Source organism: Oryzias melastigma, linkage group LG4 (assembly GCF_002922805.2).
Source record: "Oryzias melastigma strain HK-1 linkage group LG4, ASM292280v2, whole genome shotgun sequence".
Lineage (NCBI taxonomy): Eukaryota > Metazoa > Chordata > Actinopteri > Beloniformes > Adrianichthyidae > Oryzias > Oryzias melastigma.
In genome coordinates, this window is record NC_050515.1 from 16,052,736 (window position 1) to 16,065,983 (window position 13,248).

Below are 13,248 nucleotides of genomic sequence, written 5' to 3' on the forward strand. Positions count from 1 at the left end.
ATTTTTTTCAATAAAAATTTAGTTTTTAAATTTAGTAAAAAGTTGATTACAACTTTATTTTTTTTCATATCTAAAACTGCAGCTTAATCAGGAACATCAATAAAATCTTAATTAAAAAAATGAAAAATATTGTCATAATATAAAAAAAATAATATCAAATCTGAAATCCATTTTTTTCTTTTAAAAATGTTTTTTTATTTTTACATTTTGCAGAGATTCCTTCAGCAGAATGAGTCTTCGCAAGCTCGAGATTTGAGGATGAAGACAAAGCACTCACACACCTTCACCCACACAAAGGCAGTTAAAAAATGCAATATTAATTTATTGAAGTGTAAATACGAACGTTTTTTTTCTAAAAGAAAGGCTGACGGAGTTGCAGCTTGGTACTTTCATTCCAGCGTCTTCATTTGTTTACGAACTGTTACATAATCAGCAACGTCAAACAAGTGGATTTTAAGGATTTTAACGCGACACCTTGACGTTTGAAGTTTTGCCTTTCGTCAACGCCGAGAAGTAGAAACACGCTTTCAGATCAAACCAAGTGCCAAAAATCCATTTTTTTCCGCCAAAAATTTTACAAGTGTTTGCAGAAAAGGTACAGTTTTAAAAAGTCAAGGTGTTTTGTTTTTTTTTAAATTATGAACTATGTGTCAAAAGATGTATTTCATGTGTGCACTTTTATATTTTGGGTGTAGCAAATGCATTTTGCAAATGGAAAGTTTATGTATTTCAAAGTGATGGGAGAAAAAACAACAAAAAAACACTTGTATAAGTATTTATCATGACGCTTTATCATTTTTAGTTTAAGAAACAATGTTTTAAAATTAGGTACTTTAAACATTCTTGTATAATTTTATGTAGTTTTGTTTTATTTTAAATATTTTACTAAATAAATATTTTAATGTCCAGCCGGGGTGATGTTATTCTTTCAAATTAAAACGTTTGTGTTCATGTACAAAATGATTAGAAGAGGTCAAATAATAGGAAAATTACACTTTATAAAACACGTTTATAAGCTGATTTCACATCAGAAAAGTCTTACAACGAAGTAAAATGTAAACACAAACAAACTGTTGCTGTTGGTAAACAACTATTACATCAGGTTGGGACAAAAACAGCCCGCTTTCAGTATAGAGCTGCGTCTAGTAGAGAATCTTCTGGAACAAAAAACAATTACACAAAAAATCAACAAGTTTTTGTAGATGAATGATTGTTACAAACAATAAAATTGTATCATTTTTACTGGCCTCATCACAAACCTGCTCAAGTTGTACGTCTGCATTAAGATTTGAGAACATAATTTAGTTTTAAAAAAATCTGATTTTCAGAGAAAAGTTAGCTTTCACACTGTCATACAGGTCATTTCAGGTTATCTGATCACTGCACACAACAAATACTCCTTCAATATCTGTGGCTGTGTGTCTATAGCTACACCCTTATATTGTAGTTGAAGTTTCAGATCAACTGTAGATATTTAAGGAATATTTGGTGTATAATTATAATAGAAACAGTATTTATTTAAGAAGTGTTTGTTACAAAAACCCTATAAACAAAATTCTTGTTTTGCTGGAAAAAGGTGCAGAAGAAAATTCTAACAAAAGAATTTCTGTCATCATTAAAAATTTATTTCGGACCCCTTTAAAGTGCTTTGTTTCCCAAAAAACAACAAGAGGTGAGAGAATAAGGTCAATCAAATCTACTGCTTCCTGTGCAGACAGTAAAAACAAAACCAGCATTTGCAGGTCAAAAAGTCACCTTCTTTGAAGAATGATCAAAGGGGAAAAAAAGTTTTTTGGCACTACAGGAACTACAAAAATACACATTTAAAATCTGGGTGGGCTTTGAGGAATCCTAGAGTTGGTCTTCGGGGATCTTTTTATAAAACAGCAGGTAGGGTGTGGATGACGAGCAGGTTTCCGGAGAGCACGCTCGCAGGAAGTCCTCCTCCTCCAATAAACACACCTCCGAGTCGTCGAACAGGAGCCATTTGCCCTCGTATTTCAGAAGGTCAGCTAAAGGTCGCTGCTCTGCGGATGCAGAGGAAGTCGGTGCTGCCTCCTCTGCGGCCTCTGGCTCTTTTTTCAGTCCGGTGGCGGCATTGTGCTTGGCGCTGTTTGTGCTCCTCCTCCGTCTGGATCCCTCTGGCGCTGAGCTGCCGCCGGCCTTCTCCGAGCGTTTGCTGCCGTTTTCAAGTTCACAATTTGGCAAACTCCTCTGTCCTCCCAGGAGTCCAACACCCTCCGAAAGCTTTTTGCTGGCTGATTTAGAGGCACCCAAACTGGCGCGCCTCTTCTGACTAAAAGACACCTCGCCGTCGTCGTAGTCCGCCGCACCGTCTTTCCTCTCTTTTTTCAGGTCCGTTTCTTTTGCGTCGTGCAGCCAGAGCTTCTGGTCTTTCAGGCTGGACATGCGGACGTAGGAGGTGTAGTGGCCGCTGCTGATGGTGACGCCGCTGTGCATGATCACAGCGAAGAGCTGGTAGTGCAGGCCTTTAGCGGAGGAGGGTTTAGTGCTCCACTCCTCCAGAGACAAGGTCAAAGGTGTGTGGAGGGGAGTGTTGACTTTAGAGAGGCCCGCATACGGATCCAACCTGTCAGGACCAAACAGACAATGACTTATCCACATCACATGGGTACGTTTGAATCCTTTCCTTACAAAAACTCAGGCTAAACTTAGTTACATCAAAAAGGAGATTTGATCAAACTGATATAAATCAAGTGAAAGATTCATCAGCTCCTGGACTCACTCTAAGCCGTTGGCAGAGAAGCGCTTCAGATGAATCGTGATGACTTCAGGAGTTTTGTCGAACAGAAGACTTCTCTCTGCTTCTGTGTAGTGATGGCAGGTCTCACAGAAGTATTTGTCCTCTCCAACGATGCGCTCCACTGAGGCAAACTGAGCGATGGCCCATTTCAGAGTCCTCAGCTCGGGTTTAGGATCTGGAGAGACTGAAGAGGAACAGCGATCGACTCCCTGATTCTTCAGGAGACATTTTTCAGAAGTAAACCGGCTGTAGAAGCTCACCCTCAGAGAAGTCGTCCGGGCTGCTGGCCTGGTCATCCAGCACCGGGACGCTGATATCGTGGAAGTCTTCTCTTCGCTCCGTGAAGCTCTCACATTCCAGACAACGGGTCCTCAGAACCAGCTGGCCCTGGAACAGCTGCTCCATCAGGCCCAGACTCCCTGGAGCAAACAAGAGCACATCGCTCATTCCTGACAGCTGCTCAATCATTCATCTAAAACATGTTTCTCTGCTTCTTACTGTGTCCCAAACAAACCTTTATGTTTCTCCGTCTTCTCGTTTTCAGACAATGGAGATCCATCTCGTCCTTTGTCGTCATTTTCCTCGTCCCTCCGTTGGTCCTCCGGCTCTGTTTTGTTGTTCTTTCCAAATGTGGAGCTGATCTTTCCCACGCTGCAGAACTTGGAGAAAATGCTCGGCTGCTTCCCAGACGCTTTCAGCCAGCTCAGCTTGGCTCTCTTCTTCCGCTTCCCATCCGTGTCTTTAGGCTCTTTTTCCTCCCTCTCCTCTTCTTCGTTCCCCCCATCTTTGAGCTCCGCTCCGTTTTTGTTCTGAGGGAACGTCGCGTCACTGGAGGACTTTCTCTTGGAGCGAGTGAAGGGTTTGCTTGTGTCGTTTTCCTCTGCGGTTTCTGCTTTCTTCGATTTGCCGGATTTCGGCTTCTTCTTGACGTTTCCCACCTCGGTGTCGCTCTTCCTCTTGCCGGTGACTTGGCCGTCCTCGTCAGTGTTCGGTGTGGATTGTGTGTCCGAGCAGCTCGGAATCGAATGGATGTCGTTCTCCGTCTTCACTTTACCGAGATCTGTTTCTTCCCCGCGCTCCTTCCTGATGGTGTCACAGGCCTCCTGGATATATCCCAAAATGCATTGCAGAACCTCTTGAGCATCGTGCTGGAGATGGCCTTCGTACATGGGGTTCAGCCGCCTGCAAAACAGCACCATTCATTAGAATCTCCCTTTCATTCTCCTTATATCTGGAAAGCATCGCTGCTTGTTGTCGCTCTGACGCGGTGACTGGGACACGCCACAGAAGCCTCACCTGAGGGTATGCAGAACTGTACGGGGGGGCGTGGCCAGCTCTCCTTCGGGGCAGCTCTCAGAGCTGAGCAGGAAGCTGGACTGCAGCTCCTCTATGGACGTTATCAAACTGTTGAGGCTTCCGAGGAGCTCAACAGGAGCCGGCAGAGTCTCGGAAGAACAGTCTGATGACTGATGTGTCTGAGGGGATGAGGAAAAAAAAAATTTGCATTAGTTAAAAAAAGTCCTGTTGATTTATGCATTTCTATTTTATGTATTAACATGAAAAAAATATATCCCAAATTATCGGATTTTTTTTTTCGGTTCTAACAATTTGCTGAGGACCAACCTTTTCTTTTTCGTCTGCCTCTTCCTTGGGCTTCTCCTGACATTTGGACAGATCGTAGAGCGTCTTTATACCCTCTCTGAAGCCCGGGCAGTAATGGAGAACCTGCACAAACAATCAAACATCAGCATACTCGCTTTAACCTTTGACTCTTTCCTTTATTTGGGGATTTTATCCATTTTATAGAACACATCCAGTATTCTAAGATGCAATTGTGGCAGAGTTTGTCAGTTTTTCACTATTATAAACAGAAATTCATCAATATTAATGTATTTTTATTTTCAAAAAAAAAAAAAAAAAGGGTTAGCCAATCATAATGAAGCAACACCTTCCATGTAAAAAGTCAGATAAAAATAGCAGAAGGATGTTTTTTTTAATACTAGTTCTCAAAAATAAATAATGAAATAAAACGAGATGTCTCATTTCACACACCAATCGGGAAGTCATGTATGACCAGCTGCAGCTTGTGCTTGAGCAGGTGTTTAACTGCAGCAGACCCAGTGTGATGAAACATCCTCACATCCAAACACCGCCTTGGCAGATAAACCAGCGAGGAACCACGGGCACACAGGGCGCCACGGCAACCATGTGAAGCAGCTGCTTATCTCAACCCTTAAGCTGCTCCAACACAAGCAGCATAAACGCAGCTTTGTCTGTCTTTATGTTTTAAGAAGGCCGGTTTTCAGAGGAGCACTTGTGTTGACACGAAATTCTTTATAGGACAACAAACACCAGAAGGGATTAAAAATAGTAAGAATTGGTAAGTAAATTGCACTTGCAGGGAAAAGTCCAGTTTGTAGAGCTCTCTTGCTGATGAGAGTATGATTTTCTTTTGTTTATTTTAGTAGCCATCACTATCCAGCTGAGCTTTGTCCTTCGTCACAAACCAGATTTTGACAAACTACTTTTCAGCAGCATTGCACGTGTTCCAATAAAGAAACAGAGTCTGATTTGGATGTAAACTTACCTGTAACACACTGTTCAAATAGCAAGTGTTACCGAGGTTATTGAGCCCCACAAAGGGCAACAAGTTCTCCTTCTTCTCACGTGGCAGATGATTGCCTGGTGAAGCTGGAAGTGGACCGTACACCACCTGTTCACAGCTGTAGACCAAAAGATCATATGTCAAACTGTTTGTGGGGAGTGTAGTCTTTGAGACATTACCAGTACTTTACTAATAAAAGCATCTCTTCACATGGAAGATGGGATTATGCACAACAAAAATAAGATATTATTGTTGCAACAATACTCCAAACAGTGTTATAAATGACAGCAGAGATGCATAGGCAAAGAACACATGAGATGGAATTAATATATATTAATAACAGGAAATAATCAACCCAGTTAATCAATTTTCTATAAAGGCACATCTTATTGTGATGGTGTAGATTTTTGTGAATTAAAAATACAGCACACAGCAAACCTGTCACACTGACAAAACAATATCATTTTTATGCAACAGTGTCTCCACATATAACCAGTTTGTGCAATACTAATTATACTGAAGAATTATGGTTGTTTTAAAGTTACACCAAAGACTCACCTTCCCTCAAGTTCTTCTGATTCTGTGAGTTTGGGCTCTTCTGTCTGAGTTTCAGAGAAATCCAGAGCCCGTTTGGTTTCCTTCTTGTGAAAAAACTTCAGGGAGAGTTTACTCCTCTTCGTGGGGCTCCCCTGCGTGGCCACGACATTCTCTCCCTGCAGGCCTGGCATCTTCTCCCCCGGATTCCCAGCGTTCGTCTTCTACTCAGGTGCAACAGCGAGCCCCACTGGTCAAAAGGGAGAATTGCAAGGTCTCATTTTCGCGGGCGCCATCAGAGTTCAACGAGAACGAACGTAGCTACGCACTTCAGTTTATGATGTAGTTATGTAACTACACGCTGACTGGATCGATTTGATCATTTTTGATTGTTATAGTTTTGCAACCCAAAGCAAATAAACGATTTAATTAAGTACTAAATAACACACGGCGTCGCTTAGCACCAACCTAATAATTATGTATTACATTTTCCTTTAATAAAAACAAATACTAACATTTTAATATTGGAAACAAAGAACAACAAACCACACTAACAGTTGAAGTTGAACACTTAAAATTCAAAACAACGACACGACTGGGTCGGCGCGGTACTGTAATAGGGAACTGAGGTGAGTAAACAAACTGCACGCCTTTTTCTTACACTACTCCGTGTTTTACGGCGTGTATACACTTTAAAATCTTACCTAAGCGAGTCTCTCCATTCTTATGTATAATATATTACCCCAGTTGAACACATTTGTCCTCTTCTTCCTTAACATGGGTGTTTGACTCTTAATGCAGCGCTACACAAGTTGGCGCTTTTTCCTGCTTGAAGACTTGCTAACCACTACGCCGCCGGTCCAAACGCTGCAACAATTTAACACAATAAAAAAATGAAATGTTAGTAGGGGGGACTTATATACTTAAATAAGGTTATATAAATAGACAGAACAAATAATGTAAATATTTAATGTTCAAATTTTGTCAAAAACAAAGTTGTAAAAATCAGGCTTATTTTAGGACGCCTAAGTAGAAATGTTCAGCATGGGCAGATGTTGACGCCATTTTTGTAGTCAATTGTATTATGGCTTAAAACAGGTTTCGGTTTGCAAATGTTTTTGAAAATGTACTTAAAAAATTAAAAAATATATATTAAAATTTGGTTTATGAAATAACTGAAGTGACGGTTTAATTAGTTATATAGCCACGTCCAGGTTAATTTCGTGGTGGTCCTTTAAAATTAAGGCTTTTGTTGCTGTAGTGGGGGGGGCTTCTAGTCATGTAACTAAAAATGTTCATTTTTTTCTTAGCATAAATGTTCAGACATTGAAGCTGCTCTGTTAAAGGCCAACATACGCATTTCCTGCGATTCATTTTGGGCCTGTGTGCATTCCCATTTACAAGCTACAGGGGGCGACATTTATCCAAGAAAAAGCCCGATGAACTGTCCAGCATCCCCATCTTCTCCTGGACCATCTCCTCATCTGACAGTCAGCACACTATTCCTCCACAATTTCAATGGTAAGAAGCGATTCCAGTTTTTCTTGTTTTGGAGATTTGACGTAAAAACCGACGTTTCTTTTATTTGTTCGCCGCCAATTCGATGTGTTTTGCCGTTCCTTGCCGCTGAATAGTATCAGTTGCACTACGTTTTACGTTATCCGGGATACGGAGTGTTGTGGCTGGCATTTTCCCCCCTTTACTAGGTTGGTGCTCCTGAATGCTGCACAAAAATGGTGAACGACAGGTGCGTCGCTGCGTTTAAGCCCGGATGCATGTGTCAGTGCGGCGGTATGTGCGCTGGACGACCCGCTGCTGCTGCTGCTGCTGCAGCTGCAGAGTGGCTGCTTGGTCAGCAGCAAAGATGTATTGATGAAGTATGCATAAACATCCTTTGGGTTCCTTGAATCGAGGGATGTTGCAGTGAGGATGCTAACGCAGTAATAGATGGGAGTACTTTGAAGGTACAACACTTCCTTGTGGGACTGCCAGCATTTATATTCCTGGGGTTTAAGCCTCAGAATGGAGGGGGGTTCTTCTCAGTCTCTTGCACCAGAGTGACCATCAGTACATTTTTCACTTTAGTGGAGCATGGCAACCTCTTTTTTCTCTTTTAAATCAGGTTCAGCCAAGCATTTTTTTATTAAATTCCCCAAATTTGTATTGAATTTTTGTCACTATATCAACATTTTCCTCACATTTTAAACCATAAAGCAAAAACATTAGACTGTAAATGTTCATTTGGAAGCATCGTTTTCCACTTTTACTAAGCAATTGCATTCATTTTAGAATACACACCCATTTGAGCACACAGAATCTACTTTTTCTTCCATTTTGGAGATGTTTGTCACATAATTAATCCAGTAGTAATCTAAGGGAGATAGAGGTGAATAGTCAGAAAACACACTCACGTGCATGCACACACTAACACACATGCACCTTACAGCCATTCTGTCAGCAAGAAAATGGGAACACTGGTAATGAAGGCATGTTGAGTGACGGGCTCTGATGTTGAATGAAAAGCATGTCCTAAAGACTTTACCCTTTCACAAGAAAACCTCTTACTTTTGTATCCCTTGGTAAAAAAATAAATAAATAAAAAATCTCACTCATAGAATTTTTAACAATATTAGGTTCTGTTTAAGGATTAAATTAAATATAAAGAAGGATTATTTGTATAAAGTTTTATTGTGAAATGGGAGCTGCTAGAAAAACACATTTGTAAAACCACTATCTTTACTTTTGTAGCTTTTTAAGATTTCAGTGCTCGCCTCTGCTCAGCTCACAGACCAGCTTTCTGTGTGAGTGTGTCACTAGAAGTAAGTTAATGAGTGCCCAACCTTGCATGTGCAGATCTCAGGTCAGATCAGATCTCCAGCAGCACACAGGATTGCTTTCTCTTCCTCTGGGTGTGGAGCGGACTCCCATTTGATGCACGCTGAGGAGGGTGGGTGTTTCCCAGCCCCGGCCACTCGGATGTTAGGAAAGAATAGCTTTCTGCATCCTACTCAGTCTGCTCTCCTGTCTCCCTCGCTCTCCCCCTCGTTTCATCCAGCCTGTCTGAAAGTGCAGAGAGGGTGGATTTCCACAAACCCACGTTGGCAGACTGTGTGTAGAATGCTCCATGGATTTAACTTGTGAAGAAAGTTTTTGAAAAAGGAGGGACTTAGTAGCAGTTATTGTCACTGTCTTTGCCAAAGGAGGCACCGCCGTTAAGGTAAGAGTCCTAGTTGCTCCTTTTATCACCTCTTAGGAAAACTTGCATTTTTAAATTTTTTTTTGTCTGTTTTTTTCTTTGAATTTCATCTTTTTACAGATAGAACCTCAGTCAATCCCCTTTTTCTTCTTTCTCCTAATCAATGTTACCATTGTGCCCTGAGCTTTGGAGCCATCAGCATCTGTGTGATGCAAGCTAGACGTGCACATGCATACCAAATGTGTGCATATATGCAAAAAGTTTCTCTGTACTACTTGCTTCAAGTGCTTCATTAGCTCAGCTGGATTGGAGTAAAAAAAAAGATTCCTTTCTGTCTGGGTTAATGTTTTTCAGCTGCAGCTGACGTGCACATGTGCATGCAGTTACAACCAAGACATTCTTTAAAGCAAATACTTGTGTTTTTTTTTTTTTTTCATGTTTGTCTTCATGGACTCTCGGCTTGTTCCGCTTCTCCTGCCACAGACCATCGGGCATGGTTGGCTGGCTAACCGCAGCTCCATATTAAAACACCAACAAGTTCCTCTTTACATGGTTCACGGGGGGCCACACTCTGCGCTCTAATCTCCATCGATCCTCAGCTTGGAGAGGCTGTTCACACAGGATCCTCTGAGATAGGGGTGACCTGCATACGTGCGCAGCGCGTCGCTGGGGTTTTACTCCGAGAGGTGACTCACACCAGCCCGTGTGCCGGCTGCTGCCAGAGGCAGTCATCCTGGCAATATTTTGATTTGTGATCTGCAAACAGAGAGCGTCAGATGGAAAACAGTGCATCTGTGAAACGTCAACTCTACCAGAGACGGGCAAAAAAACAAACAAAAACGTTGGTTTTTGTTGTGTTTTATTGATTCCCATTCATATTTTGAAGGCAGCTTTTTGTACATTTTAATCAATGCTGTCAGCTCTCGGAGTTTGTGTGAAGTTCAAACAGCAAATAGAACTAAAGTGAGCCGGTTTTCCACGTCGCGTCAGACTCTTCTCTGATGTGTTTGCTGCTCTGGAGGCTGTATTCGTGGGTTTATCCGTGTTTGGCGTGGGAGTGTGTTTGGGCTGTCGTGATCCCTTTTAGTTGATGATTAATTCTACAAACATTGTGATCCAATTTTCTATTTCTGCTCGTTTAATACCTCTTTCTGTTTCAGCCATCTGTTGGCTGCACATCCTGAAAAAAGTGTTAATTTAGTTTGTTTTTTTCCCTCAAAACAGAAAAATATGATTTCTTTGAAACTAAGATTTTGTACCATAAAAATGCAATCTAAATAGAGCCTCTAAAGCAGGGGTCAGCAACTTTCAGCAGTTAAAGAGCCATTCTTTAGGATTTCTTACTGACAACATCCCAGTAGGAGCCACAAAGTCTTATTTTACCCTTTAGAAAAAGAATACACTGATTTGTATTTATGGAATTGTTACTATTATGATAAATATAAATACATTTGTTTTTTTCAAACATAAATAAAGCAGAAACCTTAGGAGAAAATAGTCTTTTTTCAAAATATGACTTACTTGAAGTTCTTTAAGGTCTACATGATTTTCTTTCAAAATAAAAGACATCCTGTACCACATAAAGTCATTTCAAGGCTGGGAATGTAGTAATAGATAGTGAAATGTCACTAGTGATGAAAAATAAACACACAGAACCACTGTAGCTCAACCAGAAATTCGTAAATCTGAAAAAAAATGGAATAAACCAGAGCTATAAAGTGACCCTTATCACGTTTTTCTTAATAAAATCCTCGATTTTTTAAAATAAAAAACTATAGAAAGTGCACCTTAACTTCAGGTTTGTGAGTTCTGGTTAATGTACTGACTTCAAATTGATTTTCGTAAACAGCACTCAAACATCTGTCAAAATGTTTAAGTTTTGGTAAACTTTGAAACCAAGCTGCTTGATTGTGGGAGCATTATGGGTATTGTAGTCAGGATCCTGGTAGAGGGATACATTCTGTCCTGCAACTGTTTGTGAAGGTGTTGGAAAAACGTTTGACTTTTTTTTGCCTTATAAACCTATAAGATAAACCTAAAATATGTTACTCTTTCAAATTAAAAATATTGTATTTTTCTTTGACCAGAGAGCTACAATAGAGGGATTCAGCAGGAATCAGCAGGTTGTTGACCCTTACTCTAAGAGATAGTAATCAAATAAAATGTACAAAATATGGCCAAATTTATATGTTTTCTGTCTACTTGATCATATTCTATCTCAAATCAAAGCTTTTATGGATTTTTAAGCAGCGCTGGTGCAATATTTTCACTCCAGACTGAGAAAATTCCAACATCTGCTTAGAGGGGCCATACCATGATGGTCTTTTAGAGTAAACTATATCCATATATATGATCATATATTACATTTAGAACACTAAAAAACAAATTATTTATGAAATATTTGTTATTTTTCACAAGTTTTTTCCTACCCGGAAGTAAAATGACTCAATTCCTGAAGCTGCGTGTGGCTGCTGTCCATTTCATGACATCATCCTAGAGCGTGTCTGAATTTCTCCCATGAAAATAATCCAAACGTCTTTAAATATGGATGCACATACCATATATCTCTGTCTTATGCTGAGCCATCACTACACTGGTTCACAACACAAATACGTGTCTGTATGACAGCCGTTTCCGTGGTGTTTCTGTGTCTCTGTGGCTGAGCTTGAAGGCTCACTGTTTTGTATTAATCCGAGGGGGGGAAATAAAATTAGGAGACCTTTTTTTTTTATTATTATTATTTTTTTTAAATATCTCAATGAGACCCGAGCTGGCCACCTCCACAGAGTCTCTCTGTCTGCTGAGCAAGTTGGCTCTGCTGCAGGGGCCAAAGTCGCCGATCTGTCCAGAGTGTATCTCGCTTTTGCCCAAAAGTATCCGGATGAGTTCCGCAAACCTGTGGCTCAAATGGGTAGTTCAGATGAAAGTTCAGGACAAAAACGCGCGCTTAGGACTAATATTCTACCTACTGATCCAGTCTCTGAAAAAGTCACATAGCTGAGTTTCTGATTGGCAGATGCGATGCAGCGACCTGTCAAACTTCAGGTATTTACTAGGGCTGTCAGATTTGTCGCGTTAAAAACGCGTTAATCCAACATGTGCTTGACGCCGACAATTTTTTTGACGCATTAATCGCGGATTTTTCTCATACATGCCTTTCCATACCGCGCGCGCGGGCGTCCCCCCTTTAACTCACCAGCTGCTCTCACTAGATCACGGGCGGGTCTCCAACCACCGAGCTGCGAGCTAAAACCGGCCGGCGCTAGGACCTGGAGAGCTCCTGCACCCTAACCCGGCTCCGGTTCGCGTCCAGTACCACGTCTGGTGGTACCGGCTCGCGTCCGGCGCCGCGTCCCGAGAGCTGCGGACCCCCGACGTTCCGAATAGCAAGCGCACCGGGGGATCTTTTAAATGTTCTGGAGGTTTAAGCGTGATCCAGCCCCAGCATGGCGGTCTGTCTGCCGGCATATTCATGGCGTGAGCGCCACTGGACACGTCGGTGCATCGAGCTGCAGCCAGAGAACGCGGTGGCAGTAACAGACAGAAATTTTATTTTTGATGTTTTTTTAATTTTATTTTACTGAACGTTGATTGAAGTTTTGAATTTAAAATGCCCTTCATTTGCACTTGGGCTTTTGTTAGGCATTTTATGTTACAGCCTTTTATTGTTAAGAAAGTTTATAAAGTTACAAAATAAAGTATTTCTTATGAAAACTATACATTTTGCCATTCTTGTTTTCATAATTAATGGAGAACTGCTAAACTGTTAAATTGTTAAACTGTTAAATTCCACATTTTTTTCCTTAAAAAAAGGCCATATATTATTTTGCGATTAATCGCGCGTTAACTCGGGACAAAATGCGATTAATCGCGATTAAAAAAATTAATCGCCTGACAGCTCTAGTATTTACATTTTGGCCGCGCCGCCCAATTGTGCCTCGCCACTCAAATCGAGCTGCTGGCAGAGCTTCGCGCCGCGCCCATCGCTCATAACGCACTGCGGGGCTTCAATTCGCCTCAGACCGCGTCTGTACCATTGATTAACATTGTAGCTGGCCGCCTCCGCAACGTGAATCGCGTTCGGTGTGAATGCACGTTTAGACGGTGCTGGCAGAGCAGACTCTTCCTGGAGAGTGCTGTCTCACGATG

The 13,248-nt window shown here is 41.2% G+C and overlaps 3 protein-coding genes across 19 annotated transcripts in view; 2 read left to right on the forward strand and 1 right to left on the reverse strand.

The window, feature by feature from the left end:
- dock7 (dedicator of cytokinesis 7) overlaps nucleotides 1-908 on the forward strand; it is a 44,194-nt gene extending 43,286 nt beyond the window's left edge. For 12 of the 16 annotated variants that reach the window (XM_024278352.2, XM_024278346.2, XM_024278347.2 and 9 more), the window contains one exon: nucleotides 214-908. Coding sequence is in view for 15 of the 16 variants with exons in the window: in XM_024278346.2 (XP_024134114.1) it covers nucleotides 214-256 (43 nt within the window). In the remaining variant the exon portion in view is untranslated. The remainder of the gene's footprint in view (nucleotides 1-213) is intronic. The other 4 variants (XM_024278355.2, XM_024278356.2, XM_024278359.2 and 1 more) reach the window with 1 other exon arrangement.
- Nucleotides 909-978: 70 nt separating this feature from the next.
- usp1 (ubiquitin specific peptidase 1) lies at nucleotides 979-6,762 on the reverse strand. The gene is made up of 9 exons (XM_024278374.1): nucleotides 6,608-6,762; nucleotides 5,928-6,153; nucleotides 5,352-5,487; nucleotides 4,388-4,489; nucleotides 4,061-4,230; nucleotides 3,279-3,946; nucleotides 3,025-3,183; nucleotides 2,747-2,948; nucleotides 979-2,590 (listed from the first exon to the last, which is right to left on the reverse strand). The coding sequence occupies exons 2-9, from the start codon at nucleotides 6,095-6,097 to the stop codon at nucleotides 1,852-1,854; spliced, it is 2,346 nt and encodes a 781-aa protein (XP_024134142.1). The 5' UTR covers nucleotides 6,098-6,153; nucleotides 6,608-6,762; the 3' UTR covers nucleotides 979-1,851.
- kank4 (KN motif and ankyrin repeat domains 4) overlaps nucleotides 6,442-13,248 on the forward strand; it is a 72,694-nt gene continuing 65,887 nt past the window's right edge. The window contains exons 1-2 of one of the 2 annotated variants that reach the window (XM_024278365.2): nucleotides 6,442-6,532; nucleotides 7,308-7,424. The gene's annotated coding sequence lies outside the window, so the exon portion shown is untranslated. Of the gene's footprint in view, nucleotides 6,533-7,307; nucleotides 7,425-7,625; nucleotides 9,121-13,248 lie in introns of those variants that run through there. The other variant, XM_036211570.1, reaches the window with a different exon arrangement.